Source organism: Drosophila mauritiana, chromosome 3L (genome assembly GCF_004382145.1).
Source record: "Drosophila mauritiana strain mau12 chromosome 3L, ASM438214v1, whole genome shotgun sequence".
NCBI lineage: Eukaryota > Metazoa > Arthropoda > Insecta > Diptera > Drosophilidae > Drosophila > Drosophila mauritiana.
Window position 1 is genome coordinate 16,224,103 of NC_046669.1, and position 19,902 is coordinate 16,244,004.

At 40.6% G+C, this 19,902-nt stretch overlaps 2 protein-coding genes and 1 non-coding gene across 4 annotated transcripts; 1 reads left to right on the top strand and 2 right to left on the bottom strand.

Moving 5' to 3' along the window:
- Positions 1 to 358: 358 nt before the first annotated feature.
- LOC117140323 (elongation of very long chain fatty acids protein 6) lies at positions 359 to 13,557 on the bottom strand. Of its 2 annotated transcripts, none has more exons than XM_033303171.1 (5): positions 13,396 to 13,557; positions 11,223 to 11,459; positions 3,243 to 3,380; positions 2,996 to 3,118; positions 359 to 2,489 (listed from the first exon to the last, which is right to left on the bottom strand). In XM_033303171.1, exons 2-5 carry the CDS (start codon positions 11,402 to 11,404, stop codon positions 1,982 to 1,984), a joined length of 951 nt encoding a protein of 316 aa, XP_033159062.1. In that variant the 5' UTR covers positions 11,405 to 11,459; positions 13,396 to 13,557; the 3' UTR covers positions 359 to 1,981. The 2 variants fall into 2 exon arrangements, with proteins under 2 accessions (XP_033159062.1, XP_033159063.1); XM_033303172.1 differs by having other exon boundaries at positions 13,336 to 13,557.
- Positions 5,672 to 5,880, top strand: LOC117142131. The gene has a single exon (XR_004459524.1). It is a non-coding gene; the product is annotated as a U12 minor spliceosomal RNA (small nuclear RNA).
- Positions 13,558 to 14,518: 961 nt separating the features above from the next.
- LOC117141432 (guanine nucleotide-binding protein G(f) subunit alpha) lies at positions 14,519 to 19,752 on the bottom strand. The gene is made up of 5 exons (XM_033304873.1): positions 19,431 to 19,752; positions 16,967 to 17,188; positions 16,669 to 16,837; positions 15,596 to 15,693; positions 14,519 to 15,502 (listed from the first exon to the last, which is right to left on the bottom strand). Exons 1-5 carry the CDS (start codon positions 19,439 to 19,441, stop codon positions 14,803 to 14,805), a joined length of 1,200 nt encoding a protein of 399 aa, XP_033160764.1. The 5' UTR covers positions 19,442 to 19,752; the 3' UTR covers positions 14,519 to 14,802.
- Between the last annotated feature and the right edge of the window lie 150 nt (positions 19,753 to 19,902).

Genomic DNA, 19,902 nt, shown 5'->3' on the forward strand with positions numbered 1-19,902 from the left:
CTCCATGATTCTGAACACTAATTTTTGGTCGTTCAAAAAAAAATATTAAATTCAAACGTTTAAAACACATAAGTTGAATTAAAAGAAACTTGTTACAGCTTTCTGGGAATTGTTTATTCTCTTTCGATTTTTCAATGCAATGCAACTCATTACATTATAATTCATTTTTCATGGATAAACTTGGAATTTTTTCGACTATTGCGTTTTCCCTAGTTTAATTTATTGATTTTAAGAGAAAACTGACTGAAATGTAATTGACATTTAAAAACATCGAATAATCAGATACGGTTTTTATAATATGCCTTTAGATGTATACATAAATTCCCATTAGGCCCGACTAATAAATACAACTGCATACTTTCCATCCTTTTCCGTTTGTTACGTTTTATTTATCCGTTGGTTTTGTTTAGCATTCTCAATCTTTAGTGTTCTTGCTTAGTTATTATTTAGTATGTATACCCGACAAAAATTTCAAGTTTGTTCGTTTCAATTTCTCTCTCCTGCTAGAGTTCAGTATCAATCGATCCTTCTCTCCATTCACACGATCCTCCTTCAGCTTCTGCTCCGATTTCAATTTCAGTTACAGTTTCCTCGCTTACACTAAATTAACTTTTCAAGTAGGACTTTTGCTTTTCATTTTCTCGATTTTGCTCTTCCACATTCGATCTCTTCTGTTCTGTTCGCTTACAAATATAAATATAATTTAATTTTTCTCTGGTTATTATTATTTTACGTTCTTCTTTTTTTTTTTTTTGTTACGTTCAAGGACTTTCTGTGGCTTTGCTAAGTTACCAAAAAGCAGCAAGAAATTTGAAGGAATATTCAAATGCATTCAACACAGGTTAACTAAATAAATGCCTTCCCCTAACAGAAGCGAACTTTTTGTATAGCAGCATGACACACTGTCTAAAACTATACTGACTGACTGGCAAATATGTTACAATTTTCAAAAATAATTTATTGGTGACTACGACAATGCTTCTTCGATTTAATCCAGTCAGTCAGCAACATTTCATCAGTCGTCTTTCGACTGTTATAAACATTGTTTGTTCTTACAGATTTGAAAACAGTTTATTACTTTACAATAACAATTTGCGCTCTGGATCCTGGAAAAATAGACTAACTTAGTGTTTTGTTATTGTTTGGTATTCCGTTTTCACGTGTTTAATATTCCGTTAATATAGGTTTTATAAATATATATGCGTATAGACTTAGAAGTACAAAGTTCTCAGACCCCAACTACTAGTGATTGTAGGAAAACAGTTCTCCAGCAAATCAAATTCAATTTCAACCAAAAATGTCTGTCGTTCGAGTATCGCATACTGTGTGATAACCAAACTGAAGGCAGGAGTCTGATCCTTCTTGAGAATTTTAACTAAAATTGGGAGGCAACACAAAATTCCACCCGAGAGGTAAATTATAGTTGACATACATGCAGGGGCTAGTGGAAAACAAAACACATTCATTTGGCGCATGTCAATTACTCCGCAAATTATAAATCCTATACATCAACGACTTTGGGGATGACAGCACACTTCAAGAACTGCAGCTGGGAAATACATCAAGAGGTATCAAGAGCAGTGACTATTAATTGAACTCATGCAAACTAGTGAGCAGCTAAATTCCTTGCGTTCCTTTCACATCTCCCTAGAGAGATCTACAGATTTCAATTCAAGCTTTGCATGCGCTCGCTTCTATGCCCCTCAATTACATACAGTTTATTTTGACTCGACTCTGAGTTTTGGTTAGCTTAGGTTCGTCTGTTTCTTTTTATATACATGTTCAGATATATAGTTCGTATGCCTGTCCACACGGTACAACTTTTGGCTTACAAAATTAAACTCTCATCCGATCGGTCGTGTGCCACCCAGGTTTAAAATTAAAAAACAACTTGTACACCGCTACATAAATAAATGTCCTTAGCCGTAAACAGGGGGAGTGGTGATGATGGGAGTTAGGTGCTGGTGTGCCGAGCTCCGCCTTACTGCGCCTTGGCCTTGCGCAGATAGGCGGCCTGATCCTCGCCAGCGCCGATGAACTTGGAGCTCTCGCTGGCCTGCTGGGGGCTGCTCGACTGCTTGACCGCATTCTGGGCTGCCAGGGAGGCGGCCATGCGCCGGCTCTTGTGACCACCGGGCGCCAGGTACGCCTTGTAGAAGAAGCGCGCGAACAGGACAAAGTAGCTGGAGTACATGGCGATCGACAGATTGATGTTGCGCTGCGAGATGTGACAGGAGGAGGTGCCGTGCGTCTTCAGGAAGCCATTGGCCCACACGTTGATCGCACAACCGATGATCATTTGAGCCAGCTGCAGCGACGTAATGATCATCGAGATGAACCTGGGCGGATTGAAGCGTGCCGCCTTCAGAGCATAGTAGCTGTACATCACCGAGTGCACGCAGTAGTTCATCACGATGAACCAGCGGGCAGAGCTGGTGTATTCCGTGTAGCTGAACCACGAGTAGATCAGCACGGTGATGTGATGGTACCTGCGAGCGGAAAGAGTTAAATTAATATAAAGTTCATGTTAGCGTTCTCAAGGAAACTATATGCAAATCAAATTATTTTGAGCAATCAAATAATTCGCAATGTTTTTTTTTTCTAACTAAGCCTAACATATAATTAACGCTAGTTTCATATGCCGAACTAACCCTCAGTGAATCGCATTAGAAGTAATTCGCTATGACTCATTTGTATTGCAACTTTAATATGTATTTTTACTGGTTTACTGCTTGCTCGTCTAGTGAAAGGGTCTTATAATAATAATAATAGAAGGAAATTCTCTTTGATCGAACTTAAAACTTAGTATTCCCAATGGTACATGAGTACAAGTTCCAAAGGACGCCGCCAAATGTGATGCAAATTGTCATCATAAGTAGCTTTTCTCCAAAGATGAAGAATATTGAAAAAGGTCCAATTATCATTCCTTCTTGCTTGGAGTTTTTAAGAGTGGATCTTGGATACCAATGCCAAGTCAGTGTTTCGCTAAACTTACCAGTGCAAAAAGATGAGTGGCTGCTTGCGGAGCACAATGAATATCGTGTCGCCCAGCTCCGGCAGTTTGCTGAGCACGAAGAGCCAGGTCCAGAAGCCGCACACGCGATCTTGCTCGATGTAGCTGTGGGAGAAGGTTGGGAATATCGGTCAGTGATCGCAGATTTGCATATGGCAATCAAGTTTCCAGCCGCACAAGCAGGCGCTGAACCTGTCGATGCAAGGCCGACGCGGAGTTCAATACCAACCTGGGCACGCAGACGGAGTGGAAGAGTCCGTAGTGACGCAGCACGTGAATCAGCTCCGGCGCCGTTCGGGCAGCTCCCATGATGCTGAACATGGCCAGCAAGGTGTTCCATATGATCAGCGGGCCGCGCAGTTGGAATCTGCAATAAAAAAGGAAAGGAAACTTTAGCCAGGCAGGAAAAGTACAATGGAAAGGTACCAAAATTGCTTGAATATGGGTTTTTTCCAGACAGCTGACCTTGCTTGCCCGAATTTATATAATAAATTTAAATATTCTAAACCAATCACGTGAATCTCTTTCGCAATTTACGTCGGCTGAATAAAAGTTAGCTTCGCAAATTGCCTGATGACTTCAGAACAATTTTTATTTTCATTCCGACTCCCACACTTACCAAAAGCAAATACTAGAATATTTTACTAGTTGGCCCTTGAAATGATGCATATTTACCCGGTGCCAATAGGCGCGAAATCTCAGCGTAGCAAAAAATCCCCAAAGATCAACAAACTCTAACGATTTTCAATTTTCCCCGCCTCCGTCCTAGACGAGCGTGACAGTCAAAGATCAAGTTGTTGTTTGCCACAGCAGGCAGGCACTTAATATGTGCGAATTTTTGTGTTCGAGTAATGCAATGACATCAACCCCCAACTTGAAGATGCCGCACGGGGGTCACTAAAATAATAACCTAATCCCCTGAAAACGGGTAACCTTAGCGCAATTGTGCCACTTTGTTGCCAGGGCACTTTGAATAAACTTGATTTGAACATTCGATCCCGTGGAATAGCCATATTCAGCTGTCACGGCATGACCTAATAGATTACAGCCGATTACTTTGTCTCTGGGCTCGCACACATAAATTGATAACGCAAGCGGTCAAGCTGAAACCAAAACTCTCAGGTGATCTCGCAGCTCAATTTGGGAATCTACCAAAAGTGGTTAGACGCGGGAACGACACGTGTTCGGGAAACAATGAGTTCTTCTATAAAAAGACACCCATTAAACCAGCAGTTCGATTCCAACAAAGAAAAAGTTGCCCACACACAAACCAATATATACTGGTTTTAGCATCTTGGTCAGACGAAATCTGGCTAATGAAGTTCTTTTGGCCAAATTATACTGAAGTAATGAGCCAGTTTAAAGAGGTTTATGGCTTTGGGAACAGCTGAATCAAATACTAATTTTAATCGCACCACTCAACGAGTTCGCTCGAATGCGGAATTGTTTCGAGTATGCGTTCTAAATCTTAATTACTAATAGCAAACAAAGTTTACGCAATCAATGGGCTGCAAATCAGTTGGCCAACCTTATCGGTGGCCCGTTTACTATGGTATACTATATATTCCACAGCAATTACTCATAAAAATCCACCCAACCAATGGAAACGCAGAAATATGTGATTTCAGTTATCACAATGTGTAGTTGGCTGGCGGGCAAAGCAAAGAAATTGATTGCATTGACCTTTAGCCTGGAGAGAAATTTCAATATTTTTGAGCAAACAAGCAAAGTTTACTTGGCAAATCTATTGGCAGAAAGTCGGAAATATTCGAGAGGCAAAGTTTATAAAGGAAGTGTTTGTTTGGCCCACCAAACACATGTCAGAACCCCAAATGCGTCAACGGGTTTATGAAAAACACAATCAATAGTCGGTTATTTCCCCCCCAAACAAAGCCATAAAGATTGCGTATTTTAGTTTAGTCTACGCCACTTTTATCGGGCGCAATCAGAATGCCACTAAATTGAATGCGTATTTGTGGCAGCAAACCCCAAAAAACAGCTCACTTGAAAATCTAGTCGAGATTTGCATAGATAAGTCCCACTGTACTAAACAATTAAGCTTAGGAGGGAGAGGGGAAGGGGCAACACGGGCAGTCACGGAGCGGAAATGTTCATCTAAGGAATTGAGTTGCACATGTGCTCTAGTTGGGAATCTTAAAGAATCACTTCTATTAATAACAATTACGCGCAGGAGGAACTGCCTTGAACTCTAAGCTCAGATGATACCCTACAAAATCGTTGGTTTCAATTGTTTCACACATTTCTGCATGAATAACTTAGCAATTTACTTACATTTGCAAATAAGTAATTTACCTAAGATCAACTCCAATTCAATCTTCAATATTATGCAACAATTATCCTTTAAAATAAAAGCTCTGCATAAACCATGGCTTTATCTATTGTAATTGATATAAAAACAGACTGATATAGAAACATACAGACAGAAACTATTTTTGTAATATGTTCAAACAAATTTCGATTAAATTCAACAGAAGAAATCAACTGATTCAGGACTTAAGAACCGTTTAGAAACCACCCGCAGTGTGCATATTCAATTCTCCACGCAAAAGCTCTTTTCACTCGGCAGGCGTCGCTATGATTCCCAACCGCTTCTGGTTGCCTGCCCATGAGTTTCCAGTTGCAAGCTGATGGCAATTCGTGCCTCAAACTAATGAGTAAGGATAACCAAGATGCCTTGCTAATCGCTTGGCAGTATTGGCTTCTAGGCAGGGGGGCGTCCTGCGCCCCTTGAAGCTCAATTTTTGCAAGGGCACAGGTCGTCCCCTCCTCCCCCGCGTGGCTGGCGTTCGTCCGAGCGAACCGGCGCCTACTTTGCGTCCGGCTAGCGAGGATCTGGGTGCCATCCTCGCGGATGGGTGTTGCGATCTGCCCGATAAGTTATCCATACATGAAGAATTTTAAACGAATTATATAAATTATATGATATGATCTGCCAGATTCCACACGGAAAATGTATTCTTCAGATACAAGTTAATGAAGTGAAAAAAAGACATTTGAAATACAACAAAAAGTGAAGATCCGATAATTTGATGTTTTTTAGAAGATTTATTGATTTCCGCAAAATCTATTCACAAAAATTGTTTTTTTAGAAAGTAGTCACAGAAAAAAAGGACATACAAATTGAAAAACTAGTGGCTTTATTATACTGAACTTTATTAATAAACTTTTTACAATCGCAGGCTTTTGTACCGTTTGAACTGTCGAGAACGTTTAATTATATGCACGTGAAAAACTATAAACAAACTGAATTATAGGAAAAAAAAAGCCACTGCTCTACTTGAAATATTTGATATAACCCAAACGTAATAGTTTTGGATTCCAAAATTTTTGCAATTCAGTTGATGCGTATTAACGAAGTCATGCACATCATGTAACAACAAACTTATACTTTGAACTGTATAAAACAAAGTTCTAAGCAATTTTAAAGTGTTAATATGCCCAATTAGTGTGTATTAGCAACCAAATGGGTTAAGTCATTAAAAGCAAACGCGTATATAAATAAACTTTAAATATATCCAAAGGTAAAGTAAACAAAGAATTTAAGATATCAAGTTAAATAGCAAAGGTATGTTTTTATATGGATTTAAAAATGATGAAGCCAAAGTTGAAAGTTCAAAGTCGTGCATATAAGAAATCGAAAATTAGACTGCGTAACAATATTGCCATAATCATGGTGATGGCGCATTTCTTGCTAATATTATGGCAAGTTGATGAACTTTCTTTTGCTTTCCACTTTGTGGCGAAAATTGCATAAGCAAAGAGAAAGACTTTGGCGAATAGGAGAGAGCAAATCAGTTAAATGGAGAGAGTAAACCTGATTTTGCAAAGTTTGTAAACAAAAAAAAAAGAAGAAAAGACAATGGAAAAGCAAGCGAGAAAAGGTTGCAAAAAAAACTGCTGAAATGTTGGTCAATTGATTATTTTACGCTTAGTTTTGGCTTGGGTTAAAACTAAGGTTGTTTGGGTTGATATATGCAGAGACCCCCCTTCCCCCCTTCCCCTCTATAAACCCTCTATTATATATGCACACCATTTTCCAAGCAGTGGCACACTTCCATACTCTTGTACCTATACACCTTAAGTATACCTTGTACTCATAGCAATATGTATGGAAATAGGGTACCAAATTCGCAACATTGTCTCCAAACTGATGCAAACCTTTTCTTTTTTTTTGGCGCATTGCAAAACCTTTTGCTGTCTGGTTTTATTTTTAAAGATAATTTAGGTCTCGGTTTGAGTTCGGTTTTTTTAATTATTATTCATTATATTTTGCGGTGGTTCACATGCTGGCCAGATTTGATGTCACAGCATTGACCAAGTTATTTCCGACCGCTTTTTCAAAGTGCAACGAATAAATTATTGTGAAAGGTTGGAGCAATTTTTGCTGAATAGCAAAAAAAAATTTCAAGATAACTTAATCAAAAGCTGTGCACGGGAAACCCAATTAAATGGCAAATCTAGATTGAAAAGTGAAATTAATAGCAATGCGAATAATACAATATTTTGCAATTATATATTAACTATAGAGATTAAGGCTTTTTGTTTCGAATGCGAGCAATTAAGAAATTATATATATACAAAATGTACGAAAAAATAAATTTAAATTGTATATCTTTCATCTTATAAGATCTTTTTTTTTCCGTAACGTGACTTGAATTGTTAATGAGCCACGTTTTGTGTAACTTTAAATTCCTCCAATTAAGTCAGTACAATGACCGTTTTTTTAAATTTAACTGAAAATTTGGTGTTTTCCACCCGAAAGCCTTCAGCTGCTAAGAACACTAATCTTATCAAACTAATTGTTTATGACGAAAGGGAAACTTAAGTGTTTTTTTTCGCCAATGGGCGCTGATTCATGGCTAGAAGTTTTGGGGCAATGCGGGATGACACACCTGCTGCAGCAGGTGGCCGATAAGCCGTCAATACTCAGACGAAAGGCAACAAGCAATCCAGCCAAAACAATTCCGGTGGCCAACAAAAACGAGTTATTTCTGGAGGGGGAAGGGGGGAAGAGATCCACGCTTGATGCAAATAAAAGTGGGGAAAAGTGGCGTGATATGAAGATGCTGACTTGAGAGGAAAGGGCCGCCAAAAAAAAAAAAACAGAAAGAAAGAGCGAGCGAGTGAGCTTTTCCCAAAGCTCCAACATTGAGATCTCGAAAATCGTATCTTATGTTGAAAATATATCAAAACAGACCCAAAAATGGCTATAAAGAAACGCGGAGATTTGCTCGCCAGCTCTGCCCACTTTTGACCAACTGTTTGCGTTAACGGTTGTCGTTAATTCGCTGTTAATATATGTACATATATGCACACTCATAGGCCGACCAAATTGAATTAAGTTTCACTTTCAACACTGCCCTTTCTCGTCGCTTCGCGTTCGTTGTGTGTTTTTTCATATTTATTTACTTATTATTTTCGAACGGCTAGTGAATTATTTTTTAACTAAATGCTGGGGGCTGGTGGTAATAGTTAATTGCGGCAGTGATTGTAATTGCAGGTGCCCGTGGGCAGGGTGGCGATTCATGCCGGCAATTATTGTTTAATTCGCAAATGTATATGTTATGTAATTGCCACGCTTCAATTGCAAAAATTTCCCCGTAGCAACACACACGCCAAACAACATTTTTCCATCGATTTAGGGACACTGTGCGTGAGCACTGGCGTGATGAATCCACATTAAAGGACATTATTATTGCGAGGGAGGGTGGCAGAATCTAGGTCCTCTGCACTCTGTACTCGTTCGTCCTCGACACACTATTTCCAGTTGTTGTGATATAAATAATGCAATTCGCTCGGAACAACATGAATAATAGCGAGAAACCAAAGCAATTGAATGACTCAATCGCTTTAAAATTTAAATGATTACAAGTATCGGTCATCGTGCTCCTCTGCAAACACATACAGATTTCTATTTTAACCCCTGGAGCCCCACACACACGCTTCCCACCCCATATCATAACGCCCCCTTATGGACCCTCCTTATATGGTCACAAAAGTTTTGAGCACGCCAAAGCTACACTGGCCAACATGAACTTGTACTTTACATCATTTGAATATCTTACTTTATGGACCATTAAGGCTTTGCAACTTATATTTTATAGATTCATTTTAGAGTGTTTACAAGATAATTTTATTATGCATATTTAATCTTTAACCATTTAAGGTGATGTGAACTGTAATACGCAATACGTTATGGATACTAAAAACTCAAATATTTAAATTCTCCAAAGGCTTCGACCTCTTGATCGTCTTGTTTACTCTTTAACTATAAAAAAACAATTTAAAGTGCTAGCAAACATTGTAAACGCAACCAGGTGGTCCAGTGTACCAGTGTCCAATTGAAGTGGACCTATAGAGCGGCTACATGTCAGAGTGTCCTGTTGGAGTTCCGTTCAGGAACGTGGACACACCCACTTCTTGCATGACACACATGTATGTGCCACATGGTCGCCGCGGAAAACTTTGTCCACTGGGCATTTGAAATGAAACGAGTACGACATGGCGTGTACCTATAAACCTAATCAGTTTAATGACTTTAATGGCGCACTGTCCGAAACGAGTGAAACAAAACAGAAATTCAAAAAATGAAAACTACTCAGATGAGGTGGAATGCAAGTGGGAAGTCCACACTCTCTAAATATGTAAATACCCGCATATGAAGCGCCGTTACAATCGGCGGCATGTGGTTAGGTACATTTGCATTCAACTTTTGCGATTCATTTTTACACGCTGTTCAGAACCCTGATTGCTAATTAGGGATTCTTAAAGAGCTTGGCTTGTAAAACGTCAAATATTGAATATTCATATATGTGTTTGAGTATTCAAAAAGTTAAGTAGCCAAGCTGAGCAAGCGGAAGTCAACCCTTGGGCACCGTTTTAATTTGCCCAATTCATCCTTCTACCCCCTTAGTTTTTTAACCCCAAAGAAACGATTCCCATCGCCTGCCTTTCCACCAAATTCACACCTTTCTGTACCAAGTACATACATGTATATACATGTACATACATGTATGTCCATTTGCTTAGCCGACTCTCCTCCATGTGGACAAATATTGAAACGACATTCCGAAAAAGCCGAGTGTAAGGCAAAGCCAGCAACAATAAAGTGAAAAATTGACCGACAGATCCCCCGACGAGTGTCCGCGGGGAGAATCGCCAAGTAACCCAGGGCCAAGCCCCTATATAACTCATCCAAAACCCCAATGGCTGTGGGTCGGAGTGTGGGCAGGAATCGCTACTCCAAACATTATGTAAGCAATTGAATCAAGATGGGGAACTGAGGATTAGCAAAGCCATATCAAACAGACTCAGACTAGCTAAACCTTTTCTTTAGAATACAGAGGTATGTTTTGAAAGATACTCAGAAGTATTTCATATAGCCCATTTTACCCAGTTGGACAATAATAAACTTTTCTGTTAGACGGTAGCAACTTTCTATCGAATTTCACAGTGGCCTTAGCAAGGCTATAAACAGCCCCAAACCAGGTGACAAAACTGAATTATGATCTTGCAAAACTACTGGCTAGATGGCATGTCTCGAGCCCAACTTAAGTTGGCCACAAAGCCCCATGACGACAATTAGAAGCAGGAAGGTAAACAGCTAGGCAAAAATGAAGCGAATCGAAACGAGACAATTGCCGGCACGAATACCCAATTGGATCCATCACAGGTAAATCAGGTAACAACAAGGGAAAAACAGCGCTGACTGTTGGAAAAATTGTTAAAATACCCAATCAAATGGGTCTTTAGCCATCGGAAAATACACCTGAATAGTGCGTGCTCAGGTGCGAATGCGAATTGTTTGATAGTTGAGCCGGAGTTGAGGATCCCACCTACAACATTAGTGTTTGATTAGCCGTAATTTAATATAATTACACGTGGAACTCAACAGCTGCCTGGGGTAATAACAAAGGCACACATGGACTCCAGACTTTCCGGAGAATAAACCGAAACAAAGCGCGATTGAGTCAATATAGGAGTTTCCAGGGATTGGTTTCGATAAATAGTAAGTTGTTTCTACCGACTGCAAGGGGCGTGTGCACTTGTGGGTGTAATTAACGCCGCTCCCCGGCAGCCAGCTAATAATTTTCCAAGGCCAAAGGGCGCAAGTTCTTAACCCAACCATAATTTCACTGAATTGTCTATCTAAACCACCAAAGAACACATGTCAGTGTGGCAGACTCACCTAGGCCGATTTTGCATAAAGTGCTGACCACCGAAGATGACCAGCATGTAGATGCCGCAGTAGTAGAACACCCATGTCCAGTTCTCTAGCATCCACTTGCGCGTCCGCTGGTGTATGAAATCGTTCTCGAAGTCGAAGATGTACGAGTAGTTGGGCGTAACGCTAATGTCCATGTTGATCATTTTGGTGGGCTTTATGTGTTTGAGTTGGTGGCTATGTTACTTGGGTTATGTGCAGCTGGGGATTGACAAGAAAGTAAAGATAGATTAGTTAAAGTAGTTAGAACTATCTTTATAAAGATCATATTTAACTTTTTTAAGGAATAATTTGAGGAAAATAGTTATTGGTACACCAGAACGATTTTATATAATGAATATTTATTTAATCTTAATAATAAATTTTAGCTTCTGCCAATTTAAAACTAATTTAAATATACATCGAGCTATACAGCTGTTTGTTTTGAATAAATAATTATATTCATTATTGCACAATAAACTAAGATAATTTAAAGCGTACGTAATGCATATTCCCTTAAATTTTGTCTATACTTTACGTACTTTTAGAACAGGCACACAAAAAAGAAATACACTTTGAATATGATTTTTTAACTTATGAGAACATTCCTTAACTATAAAAAATACAATTTATCTTCGAGTCGAATTTTTTAGTTTCTGTCTCCACAAACTTTACTGATTGCAGTATCTTATCTGTTCCCTAAGTAATGGGGATTTTACACGACGATGTTTAAAGCTTAATTCAGTAAAAATTCCGCACCACTCCCCCTCCGCACACACACAATCGGGCACATAAAAAGCCCGCGTTTTGTCGCATAAATTTCTCGGCGACCTTCCTTTCCCCTTCGCCCCACCCCACTCCTCCTCTCCATCATCCCTTTCATTGATTTTGCCAGGCAACAAAAAAACACCGCTGGTCCATGGCTCTCTCTTACTCATTCTTTCCCTCTCACACCGCTTCAAACTCTCTTGCCCTCTTGCTCTCTCTGCAAGGGATGTGCAACGCTTTCATGAATGGCGCACGCTTTGTGGTCATCTTCATCTACATTCTTCCGCTTTTCACACTTTTCACACCTCGTGCTGAAGCTTAAATGGATACACAAACAACTTGATACACAAAGAGAAACATTGCTTGTTGATCGGAGATAAAATCTAGACATTAATCTTTCGATTCATATGAATGAATTTTATTTTAAATATTTAATTTAAATTTGTGAATTTTAGGATCCCCAAAATCTCTAGCGGAAAAATGGTTTGGTTTTTTGATTTAACATTTTACTTTTATATATTTATATCACAATGCTCATAGTAGAATCTAGAGACAGTCTGAGTTTTGTAGGCTACCCCGTCATTACATCACTTTTCTCGCAGTGTTCCGCGAGCACATAGAGTGAGGGGGTGGCTGTAACGGAAAGTGCAATTGTGGTGGTTTGCAGAGAGCGCCAGTCTGGCGCGCTCTCTCTTCCTCTTTTCTCTCTGCCCACGAAAGTCTCGTGCGAATTAAAAGAACTTGAAGGAATGCATAAGCAAACAGCGAAACCCAGCCAAAATACAAATGAGACAGGGCAGTTTGCCGGTGGGAGGGAAATTAGTTTGAATGCCTAATTGCATGCCAGACACGCGACTAATCCATACACACACTCGCACGCGCTCACACTTTTACGCACTCTCACTCACTCTCGCACACACAGGTGATTTCGTTTTGCCATAAGCTTCGCTTTGGTTTGATTTGGAAGCTTTTTCTGTTGTTTCTTTTTGAGTAACATATCCGGTTTTTTGCGCGAGCGCTTTCAAAAATTTCTAGTGAAATTTTTTCGAGGCTCCTAGCGGTTTTTATGCTTCCGAAAAACAAACTGCCCCTCCTCGCCCTAACTTTGCTCTCACGCAAAAACACGCGATCTTTGACGAATTTTTTCCATTCGTATTCTGGTTCCTGCTGAATCGATAAAGTTCTCGGTTAAATCAGCAAATGTCTGGGAAATATGTTTTTGCCTCTCCTCTCTTTCGTTCTCTCTCGCAGCATCGGATGAGAAAAAAAGGGGCGCAAAATAAGGAGGAAACCAAACCACCGCAAAACATCAACGAGTACACGCACTCACACAAATATCACAGAAAACACGGTTACTATTTTCGAACGCTGATGGCTATGAGGTAATTACTTTTGCTCGCCGCCTCTTATCGCAGTATCAATTGGCTGGATCGCAACACACACGGCTGGTTGTTACACACTTTTGCCGCAGCGACTCGGTTCAGCAAACTCAAAAAACTATCGAATTTGCCGGCGCAAAGCGAACTGAACGTTTTGCTGGCGGTTCGGCTGCTTTATCGCTATACTTATATATAGGAGATATTTTAGTACCATTCATGGCGCTGGTACTTTTTGCCATCGCGGTATTTTTCTGCGGCTCGCGTGCGGTCACATCTAGCTGCATGCGGGTGGCGCTCTCTGCACACTGGTTCCAATCTTATTGGGCACCAGGCTAACTTACTTATGTTGCAAGAAACAGTTAAGCGTAGCAAGATGTATTAAATTATTTGTATGCCGAAATTATTAAGCAATTTCGCGAGTTATACGGGAATATTTCGGTTTTATGTTTGAACCGCCTTAAATCTTTAAAATGTTTATGGAGAACATAACCTGGTAAAAGTAAAAAACCGTGATCGATTTCATAGCTATTTAACTTTTTGATTTGGTTGAAAGTAACGCTTCTTTGTTCGTGCTGCATACGAGTCACAAATCTATAATACCATTTCACTTTACGAGTAATGGGTATAGGGTAAAGACTCATTGGTGTGTAACTTGGCTAATAGTTACGCGATGGTTAGGAACTATGTGGATTCCATCATTTAAATATAAGAATATGCATTTTAGCTTAATGTACAAAATGTAACGCTCTGATCGATAAAAGGCAGTTTAGTGGCATAATCAATTTTTAAATATGAATAGGAAGAACAAATGCTTTTGGAGCGCATATTTTGTAAAAGTTCACTATGGCTTTTTCGCCTTTCAATATCTTTTTTTATATTTTAAAATGTTTTAATACCAAGCTTATATATTCTTGTATATAGAGTAAAACGGTGTATTCCGAATGGGAATACTTTTGATCAAAAGTAAAGAAGCTATGGTTTCTTTTCCTTTCATATAGCACCTATAGATAGTCACTATCAGATCGCTTAAAGCGTGTGTGCCCTTTGAAGTATGCTACACTTAGTGTTGCATGTTCCAAGTGTTGCATGTTTGGGTCCAAAAATATTTAAAACTCATTTTAAAATTGTCTGGGTGTGTTTTGGTTTATTGTAGATGCTATATTCTATTAGAGTTTAGACATTAGTTGAAGGAGTAGTGAGAGCATTCGGTGCGAGGATTCTTCCTCTACACCCAATGCAGTTAAATATATTAAAGCGTTGTACCAGCCATTGTGCAACATACAGTTGCCACTACGATCTACTGTCCTACATGGCTACTTATGTAAGTCATATCCTACTAGATCACAGTTGGTGGGGGCCTGAGGACAGCCCTCCCTTAACTTTATTGAGAAGCTCTCCGATCCGCTACGGGATCAGGACTAGAATAGGCCCATGCTGGACACGTTCTCCGAGAGGATCATCTTCTGCACATCGCAGAAGACATCGCGGATGCATCGCGTGTCCGTGGCGACGGTGAAGTGGTAGTAGCACTCCCTTTCCGAGGTACCCAGATCCACCTGATTCCGCGAGTGGCGCTTGAACGGCTCCTGTGTGATATCCACCAGCTTCTGCTTGATGAACATCTTGGTCCAGTCACTCTCGCCAAAGCAATTGTCCTGCTGCGGCCTCTTGCAGAAGTCCTCGTATTCGGGAAAGTAGTCCACAATGTGCTTGCCGGCCCGAATCTTTCGCTCCATGATGTCGTACTTGTTGAGGAACACGATCAAGCCGGCGGAGGCGAGGAAACGATTCTGCCACACGGCCCTGAACAGCTTCAGAGCCTCCTGCAAACGATTCTGGCTGGGATCCTCGCGCAGATTCTGATCGAACTCGCTGCACGAGATCAGGAACAATACGGCCTGTATGCCCTCGAACACTTGAATCCACTTATTCCGCTGATCTCTTTGGCCGCCCACATCGTACATTTGGAACTGCTGTTCGCCACCACCCATGCACTTGGGAATGGGCACGCGGAACGTGATTTGCGAAATGCCGGTGGTGATCTTACGGCTGTGCAGGATGTCCTCGGTGCTGGGAATGTACTCGGCATCGCTGATACGCACAAAGTTGTCCAGGAAGCTGGAGTAAAAGAGTGCAAGCTTTAGTAGGGGCTTCTTTTAACACGATGTAGATAAAGCTGATCAATCCAATCAGATACAATTAGATACTTACTATTTCGCACTATCCAGCAGGGGAAACTCATTTGAGCGATCATAGCAGGCGCGAATACCCACATCGTTCCACAAAGTAGTGACGTGGTCGCAGTACTCCTAAAAATATAGAGCAAGTAACCCAATATTAAGTATTGTTTTCAAGTGAGTGATAAAAAAGAACATAAACTCTGCACCGGAAGATTGCAAAAGGCGTTTGGACAGGCAAGTACGAAAAGCTAATCCGGTTGTAAAATTGTCTAGCTAACCGTCTAAAAGAATTCTATTTGCTGAATATATGATAAGGATCATAAACGCCAAGATTGTGTCACTTTGCAACTGTCAACATCAACATCAAAATAGTATAAAAAGTTAATAGCACAAAGTCAACCTTAAACTTAAAAATAAAATATAAAAACCTCAAAAAACATGCTATATTTTGGTCTGATATGATTATTTATTTCTTCAGTAAACTTAAAACTCGAGTCACCTATTCAAACAGTCAGTCATAAAAGAAGGGGAATCCGAACTTCGGTACTTCTTTTGTTTATGCTTGGCATTACTCACTGGCAAAACATAAAGCTCTGAATGACTGGCATCTAGATCTGGCGAAGGCCCCGCCCACTTGGAGACCTGAACAGCCTTGGTAATCTAATCGTAAGCCATATAATGACCACTGGTTAGAGGTACATAGATAAATTCGGTGAAGATAGAGCAGATTGCGCCACATGAATCACATTCAGAGGCAGCGTTGCAGCTGCGGCAAACTGGCAAAAAAAAAAGAAAAGAGCCGGGCCAGGAAGTCCGATTTACAAAACACTTGTTTTGGAAAGTTTTTAGACATTCCATTGGGCGCCGCCCAATGGACACGCTATCAATCAAATCGCCGCCACTGATAACACGAATTCGATCGAAAGCCATTGGAGATTTGACGCAAGTCCGGCGATTGACTTCAAAGTCGTTTGCTCGGATTTTCGACAGCCACAACGAGCATGTATTTCAAACTGCGACACCACGACAACAGACGTTGAAGTGCAGCGAGGGATAAGATACAGATAGTGGGCGCACCACTCCAGGTGCCACTCCGAAACTCACCTCGTTCATATATTCGGGTGCCGATCCGGGCAGGGAGAGAATATAGTCCGCCGATCTTTCGCTGGTGCAGCTGCCAAAGTCAATGCCCAGCACTCCCATCTGGCCCACCAATTGCAGGATGGACTCGTGGATGTTCTGGTATATCTCGGGGATCTTCTCTCGCCGTTCACTGTAAAGATACAAAATGAAGACCTTGAGTATGCTTTAACAAATATATCCTCTTTCAACTTTCTTTCACAAATAATAGTATGTTTTAAAACTTAATATAATAGTATAGTTATGGGAACGCCAAACTTACTCGTCTGTAAATCCATTGATGTGCAGTATCCGCATTTGCTTGATGATGGTGGTCTTGCCCGACTCGGCGGTGCCCAGCAGCAGGATCTTGACGGTGGTGTCCCTCGCGCCCTTGGTCACGTCCTTGAGCACGTGGTGGTCAAGTGACACCGGGTACTGATCCTCCTTGTGGGCCATGACCGCCGCTGGCTTCGCCGGCTGTTGGCGCAAACACCGCAAAAGTCTGCATTGGGGGGAAAGGAAGAGAAAGCAAATTTGCTTAGTACGTTGTTTGGCGACTTCTAAGGAAAAAACACGCCGATCAAAGGCACTGCTATATATAGAGATGCCAAATATTTGCATACACCCCAAAGACCGTCACCCAGCCAGACCTGATGTACATACATATGTATGTTTAATTAAAAGCACACAAAAGCCGGAGACAGCGGAAGATACGGGTACGTGGTCTATTTCAACTACTTCGGAAAATACGCAATAGATAAAACCGCATTGGACCCCCGAAATGGAATGGGAAATGAAAGGGGTTTCTGTCTGGAAATCGAATCTCACATGTTCAAGCGATTTTATTGGTAGTAATTAAAAAGAGTAGTACAAACTTTAATTAGGTGCAGAGTACGGTGCGTGTTTGATGTTAGTTCGTCAAATACAATTCGCTAAAATGCATACTAATTGCTGTGCTAAGCAAAGTTATTTGCCATTTCATGCCAACGATATAGGATTTGTTTACTTGGGGTCTATATCACAGTGTAAATACTTAAGATCATTACTGAGTCACAGCCAATATTGCAAGACATAAAACTGCAATTATCGTGTTTTAGTATGGGTATAATAAATATTTAAGGGTCGACTGCACTTCAAGTGGAACTCTGGCATTCCTACAAATGACTTAAAAAGACCAGGATGTTGAATACTTAGAAACACGATCACTACTCTACATCACAAGTGCTATTGCACCAAGTTCATGATGTTTCCAGATCGTAAAAAGTCGCCAATTCAATCTGAACTTGCAAGTTGTCAAGTTTGAACAGTTATCAATGAATTTGGGTTATTGGGACTTTGATTGGATCACGTTTAGATATCGCCAGACATCGGCCCGCATTCCACACAATCTAATTAACTGACTAATTGAACTAATTGGAACCATGGAAAAATTCAAGTCGCCCAATGGACGCACTTTGCTCCAGCTGGACGTAAAGTATATCTGCTTTATATACCACCATCGAGTCATGTGAAAATCATTCACTTCGAGAGATCGACCCAAGGGGGGAATCGGGCGCCTGCAATTTTATGGCCGGCAATTCTAATTGGGCGATTGCCAAAACCTGCTCAAGACCATTGGCTCTGGCTGATTTTCGATTTTTCAGCCTTATCAATTGGCGCCCGCCACTCCAGATACGCTACGCTTCGTTATCGAACCTGGAGCATCGGGCATTTTGCCTTCTCATTTTTCAGTAAGAATGATGAAACGGTTTAGCTGGCTAATTTAAATGATGTCTTCTCCGCGGTGGTAGACCATAACCTAGCCACCAAGTTTACGATCCTCGTATGAAAGTTAATCATGAATATTTCCCGCAATTTCGGTGGCAATCAAATGAGGAACGAATTGGGGAATTTTTGATGAGTGTGTCTATCTTTATGCCGCCGTCGGTAATTTCTCACTTGATTTTAACGGGCCCTATAAACTGGGCCGAAGTATTTATGACAGCTTACAACAAAGGAATGGAACACATTGACCTCCTTACAAAAAAGTCCGGATAGCAACTGAAAACTATATCTCATTACGGCTGATTGGTAACAAGAAAAAAACAAATAACATTACTCGGCCTGACAGCTGCCAAATGGAACGTGTGGCTAATCTTAACAAACGGTCATAAAATTGTATAATTTATTCACAGATAATTGTTCTGCAATTAACTCAGCTTAGCTGGGAGTTATGAGAAGCGCAGAGAAGGGATTGCATCAGCCTTAGGGTGAAAATATGACTAAAAACTCGAATTAAAAAGGAAAATGTATATATTTCTTTCATCACATGTGAATAATGTGTATTATTGCGATATATTTGATTGGAATAGCCCTTGAAAGGTCAATCGATTTGTGGTCCTTGCCATAAAGTTAATTTGCATTATCTAGCCGACGTGCAGTCTGATTTGGGTTGCCCAAATAAGTGTGTGATTAGCACAGCCAAATATAGAAAGGAAAAATATTGGATATTCCGCAATGATATCATTCGCCCACTGATACGAATTATATGAGAAAACCTGTATGTATATACCCAAAAACTCACTTCCCGCATTGGTGAGCCTTCTTATCAAGCTGCTGCATAAAGGTTCCAATTTCGGGGCAAAAAACTGTGATTTTCGTGGCCATTCGAATTTCAGCTGGAAGTGACGGCAGATAGGAGCCATATTTTTTTAATCATTTATACCAAGACCCAATTTCGTAGGAACTACGAAACCAAAACCCACCTTAATTTCATGGTTCTGAGTGTTGTACCAATTGTGGCCGATCGATTATGCCTTTGGTTAAGTGGAAACTTCTGCCGCCTTGTTTATACACTTGCTTGCTCCGTTCACTGGCACACACACACACACAATTTGTTATTAAATACTTTGGATTCCACTGAGTTTCTGTTTTCTTTGGCCGGGAATGTGTTTATCGAGCACTTGAGTTCTTGTCACTGCTATAATAATATCCATTTGTCTGTATCACTGAACTTTCAGCTCTGGCCTGTGATTCAGGGTTCCCTGTTGTTATTTTTCTGCGGAGAACACGTCTAACACCGTTTTATGATCACACAGCACTGAAAGTACCAGCGAATGGGGTGAATTCTTAAATATCAGTTCGTTTCCATTCAACTTCCAGATAAGGGGTGCCCAAAAAAAGAGAAAGAGCGCAAGAGAGAGAGCGGGCGAGAGAGAGCTCCACCGAGTGGGTGGG